At 38.8% G+C, this 5,273-nt stretch overlaps 1 protein-coding gene across 1 annotated transcript in view; it reads right to left on the bottom strand.

Annotated features, from left to right (window-relative positions):
• The window catches only part of LOC129409279 (uncharacterized), a 13,365-nt gene extending 8,670 nt beyond the window's left edge, over window positions 1-4,695 (bottom strand). The window contains exons 1-6 of the mRNA XM_055154957.1: window positions 4,587-4,695; window positions 4,376-4,421; window positions 3,478-3,644; window positions 2,798-3,134; window positions 1,617-1,730; window positions 933-1,084 (exon numbers count right to left, since the gene is read on the bottom strand). Of these exons, the coding sequence (XP_055010932.1) occupies window positions 933-1,084; window positions 1,617-1,730; window positions 2,798-3,134; window positions 3,478-3,644; window positions 4,376-4,392 (787 nt within the window). The 5' untranslated portion in view covers window positions 4,393-4,421; window positions 4,587-4,695. The remainder of the gene's footprint in view (window positions 1-932; window positions 1,085-1,616; window positions 1,731-2,797; window positions 3,135-3,477; window positions 3,645-4,375; window positions 4,422-4,586) is intronic.
• Window positions 4,696-5,273: the final 578 nt, after the last annotated feature.

The following is a 5,273-nucleotide window of genomic DNA, read 5'->3' on the forward strand; positions in this document are numbered from 1 at the left end:
CGCCCGGACTTCTGAACAAGCCTTTTAACAAACTTTTTACCAAACTCCCTCATCAGTACGACATGTCGATTCCCCAATTTAACTTTGGATTATTGAGATAAAACCATTTGTAACTGAACTCTCTTGTCTATAGTTGTCTGGTGATCCACGGTGCCTCCTGTACGGGCCGATCAAACCCTTAGAGGGCGTTACAATATGAACAACTATGAGGAATTTAAGGTGCATTCACAATACACGTTTGACTCTTTACAAGTACATTTTCATCAGCTTTTGTATTGTTTACAAGAGAAATGTCCCTGTGGTCACTAAACAGGTCAGACTCACTGCTCAGCACCAGGCTCTATGTCAGATGTGAGAACTGGGCTGTTGAAATCAGCCAAACATTCCATGCTGGGCCAAATACGGTTCAGTCCTTCATCCTTGTTGCCCAAATATTTTCATCTTGGCAGCATTTTCCGCTCTAAGTACAAATGACCAAGAAATACAGCAGTCCAGATAAATCACTGATTGAGGCTTGATTCCAACTTCAGACAGTAAAGAGTTTTTATGACCAAAGCTTCTGCCTCTGAAATGGAGAGTCCAGTGACCTGAGAAAAGCCAAAAAAAAAACCAAATAAATAATAACAATGAATTGGCTCCTGTAGGAAAACTGTGGTTACCCCAGTTGCTTCTTATTGAACATATAAACTGAATGAAAACAGAGGGGGAAAGTGCATATGACAGGTTTTCATGTGTTTCTGATTATTACTTGGTTTAAAACATTGACATGGGCTTTTAAAAACATTGACTAACTGTAGCGCTGCAGCCCCATGCATGTCCCTGGTGGGATGGGAGCTGTGGTAAATATTTATTGTAGTTTATATCAGCTGTATGTATTTAAAGTAACATAAAAATGTTTTGGTGTAAGTGGACATCATGTGGACGGTCTGTACCTGGGCTGTAGTTTTTTCCTCTGGACGCCTCTGAGATCTTTGTCCACAGGTCCTGGACGGTCAGACGCTCAAACTCCTCCTCAGTCTCACAGAGTTCCACTTCAAATGAGTCTCCATATGAGCGCTGAATTGTAACTTTATATGTTTTAGGTCTTGAAGACAAGAAAATTGAAATTTAAAACCTTTGAATCAGTTGTCAAAACTTGTGTGTATGATCTACATTCCAGCAGCAGCCTCTGACCCTCCCAGAACAGAAAAAACCTGAAAAAACTCTAATGTCCACCATTCATGATCAACTGTCACTTTAAACCTAAATGATGGTTATTTAGTCACATGTCCTTGGGACAATAAACTTGTCTCAAGTTCCAAAACTGCTTAGTCCTAACAGAACAATCTGTCCACAACATGGACTCAGCAGAGTCAAACCCTCTGATCAAAATGGATCCAAGTCCTCTGACTTAAGCAGAACCAAACTCTTTGTTACAAGTTGTGTCCAACCAAGGCCTGTTACTGGAGAGACATGACACTCAACTTAAGGAAATTATGGAAATCAGCAAACTTTCTCTGCTCAGATGAACCAAACTGAGACCATCACCTCACTTCTGCTTTCACCCAGTTTTCTGCTGCTCCACCACCATCTAATGTCCAGCCTGGAGCCTCTCCACCACCTCCAGCTCCACCTACCTTGACTCAGCGAGAACCTCACATTCCCCCTCCTGAGAGATACTCTGGTGATCTTGGCTCCTGTGTTCAGTTTCTCCTCCAGTGTTTCCTGGTGTTTGATCAGCAGCCTCACACCTGTGCATCAGATACTAGGTCATGTATTACTTTTGTCATAAGTTTATCTGGTAAAACATCTCAGCAGGTTAAAGCAGCGTGGGAAAGTAATTCTGACATTTTCTGATCTCACTTAGGTTTTTCTAACACAGTTCTCCTGGCCCAGGCCTCCTCTCTCTTTGCAGGTGTCCTCACCTGCCTCAGTTCTCCTGCCTGTCGCTCCACCCACAGAAAACACAGGGATTATAAAAGTGTGTGTGTGAGCTCAACTCCTCCCTCTCCTCTCCATCCTCACGTCTGCCACACTTCCACACCACAGCCAACATGTTTTCTTTTGGTATTTGCACCAGTACAAACCCAACACTTAGATACTATCACTATCATGACTATTATTCACACACACACACACACACAGCACATAAACTCACACACACTGACAACACAAACACAACTATTATTATTATTCTTGAAAATAAATGCCCACATCAAGAGTTAAAACTAGGGGTGTCAAATTATCGCGTTAATTGCGATTAATTAATTACAGTCATATTTAGCGCGTTATGTTTTTTAATCGCGTTAATCTCATTTTTAATCTCTAATTTTACTTTTTCTGTATGCGAGTTGCTTTATTATAAAATCTGTTTTTATGTGTTGTTGGGACAACAACACACACACACACACAAAAACACATTTATAATTTTTTTTATTTCGGTAATTCCACTCATTGCCGGAAACCCACACAAAACGCGCGCAGTAAGAGCGATGTAAACGTCATGTTAACGTTGGCGGCGTCAGTCACAATGGACGAGGTCGAAGAGGCAGTAGAACAGAGCAGCAGTGCACAGGTAAAAACACATTCGGGTCTTGGAAATTATTGTCCCGACGTGAAATATAAAAGAAAATAACAAATATAAAATCACCTACAACTTAAATGTCACACACAACACACAACACACACACACACACACACACACACACACACACACACACACACACACACACACACACACACACACACACACACACACACACACACACAAACACACACACACAAACACACACAAACACACACAACAGGTCAGACTCACTGGTCAGCAGTTCCAGGCTCTTTGTCAGATGTGAGAACTGGGCTGTTTAAGTCGGCCAAATGCTTCATGCTGATGCAGTTTCCAACATATTCTTCAGGTACTACGAGATTGGAGGTGTTCAAATCCTCCATGTGTACAGACTGATGGCGACGCCTGTGATGCCACATTCTGCTATAGGATTTGGTCTGGCGACATTTCCCGACTCTGCCATCGAGTTTGTGCCCAGGTTGTCTGACTATATCCAGATAAATCACTGATTGAGGCTTGATTCCAACTTCAGACAGTAAAGAGTTTTCATGCTGAAAATGTCTGCCTCTGAAACTGAGAGTCCAGAGATCTGAGAAAATAAAAAACAAATAAATAATAACAATGAATTGGCACCTGTAGGAAAACTGTGGTTACTCCAGTTGTTTCTTGTTGAATACATAAAATGAATGAAACTCGAGGGTGAAAGTGCAAATGACAGGTTTTCATGAGTTTCTTATTATTATATTATTATTACTTGGTTTATTTGGTTTATTTGAATAGAGATGGACACAGTCTGATGCACTGGTGGGATAGTGTCTGTGGTAAATAATGATCAGTTACATCAGCTGTATGCACTTTAAAATAACATAAAAATAAAATAAGAATTTTACTAAAGTTTTGGTGTAAGTGGACATCATGTGGACGGTCTGTACCTGGCCTGTAGTTTTTTCCTGGTGACGCCTCTGAGATCTTTGTCCACAGGTCCTGGATGGTCAGACGCTCAAACTCCTCCTCAGTCTCACAGAGTTCCACTTCAAACGAGTTTCCATATGAGGGCCATATTGTAACTTTAGGCCTGTTAGACCTTTCTGTTTTTTGCCTTGAAGAAAAGTTTAATAGGTTATTAGAGTTTCATTGTTTACCTTGACCTTAACTGCCAGATTAACTGTCAGATTTGGGTTTTTTATATATTTTTTTATTTGCCTTATCGTTGAGTTTCACTGCCATCACAGCGTTCAGTCGACTTATTAAAAATACTGTGGCAAATCTGCTGTTTCTTTATTATTGGATACTGTTATTGGATAATGAACCTCATGATTAAAAGTACAGGGTCATTGTTAAATGTGAATTAAATCATAATGAAATATATGAACAAATATGGGGAATTTAAGGTGCATTCACAATACACATTTGACTCTTTACAAATACATTTTCATCAGCCTTTTGCAGATTTTGCTGTTTTACACACAGAAATGTATAAGAGAAATATATGCTGCTCTCTGTGGCCACAAGGGATGTAACAGTAACTGAAATATTACAATATTGTAATGTCAAAAGTCTCACAATAATATCGTGGACTATCTCAGTAAATGAAAAACAACAGCAAAACACACAAACCTCATCATATAAATGGTTTATGTAACAAACTCCTGTTGTATTCTTCACCCAAAAATCTTTCACCAAGGACGCACCTTGTTTATGTAATTCTGGTCGGACTGCTCCAGACCAGGATTAAACTGAACAGTGAACAGTCTCAGTTCTAACAGATTTATAAATCCTGACTGCTGTTATTAAATACACCAAAACACAAAAACAAGTTGTATTATGTACCTAGAACAGTTGTCCATACTGGTCAAGAGAAAGATTTTCACTCAGTCTGAAAGAAAGAAAAGAGTTGTGAACTTTTTGTGTCAGACTTTGTCAGATCATGTCTTAAACCTAAAGTATAAATATAATCTGTCCACAGAGTCTACAACATTCATGATCAAACTGAATCATATTTAAAAGTACTAAAAGTATGAATATATAAAAGAGCTCTTACCGTCTCGTGTCTTTCACTGCGTTTACATCAAATTCAGTGCCACCTTTGTTTAGGAAAAGTTTCAGCAACAGCGTTACCCGTGTGTGAATCAATATGATGAATGAAGAACTGGTCTGTTTAGTAGGCTAAAAAAAAACAACAAAAAAAACTCAAGAGGATTTGTGGTAAGGTAATTTTGTCAGCGCATAAACAATTATTATATAAACCAACAATTATTATCTAAACCAAAGGTAAAAAATACAATCATCATAAATAATTATTTTCATTTTAGTTGAAAAAGTTATTGATAAACATGAGCGTGACAATTTACCTCATGAAGGGAAGTGTCATCACAGACGTCCAGCCTCATGTTTGAACTCGTTACGACACAGAGAGATAGAATGGAAAAAAACAAAAACACATTATGCATTTCTGCCATGTTTGGTTTCAGAGACAGAAACTGGAATGAAAAAAAGTGCAACAACATGCCCCAGTCTCCCATTAGTGCACAAACTGTGAGGAAATGAAACTCACAAAAAAAAGTTTGAATGACCATCAAGTTATGGATTTGCAATAAGGAGTTTTTGCCTTATGTTTTAAATGAAAAAGTGTTTTCAAGTGTTTCAACAGTTTCCAGAGGTAAAACAGGTTAGCACTGATCTTTTTTTTTTCTGAGTTTTGGTCCAATGTGGGTCTCTTTTTTTCTCC

This window comes from Boleophthalmus pectinirostris, unplaced genomic scaffold (assembly GCF_026225935.1).
Source record: "Boleophthalmus pectinirostris isolate CB_2022bp ecotype Guang Dong unplaced genomic scaffold, ASM2622593v1 HiC_scaffold_19, whole genome shotgun sequence".
Taxonomy (NCBI): Eukaryota; Metazoa; Chordata; class Actinopteri; order Gobiiformes; family Gobiidae; genus Boleophthalmus; species Boleophthalmus pectinirostris.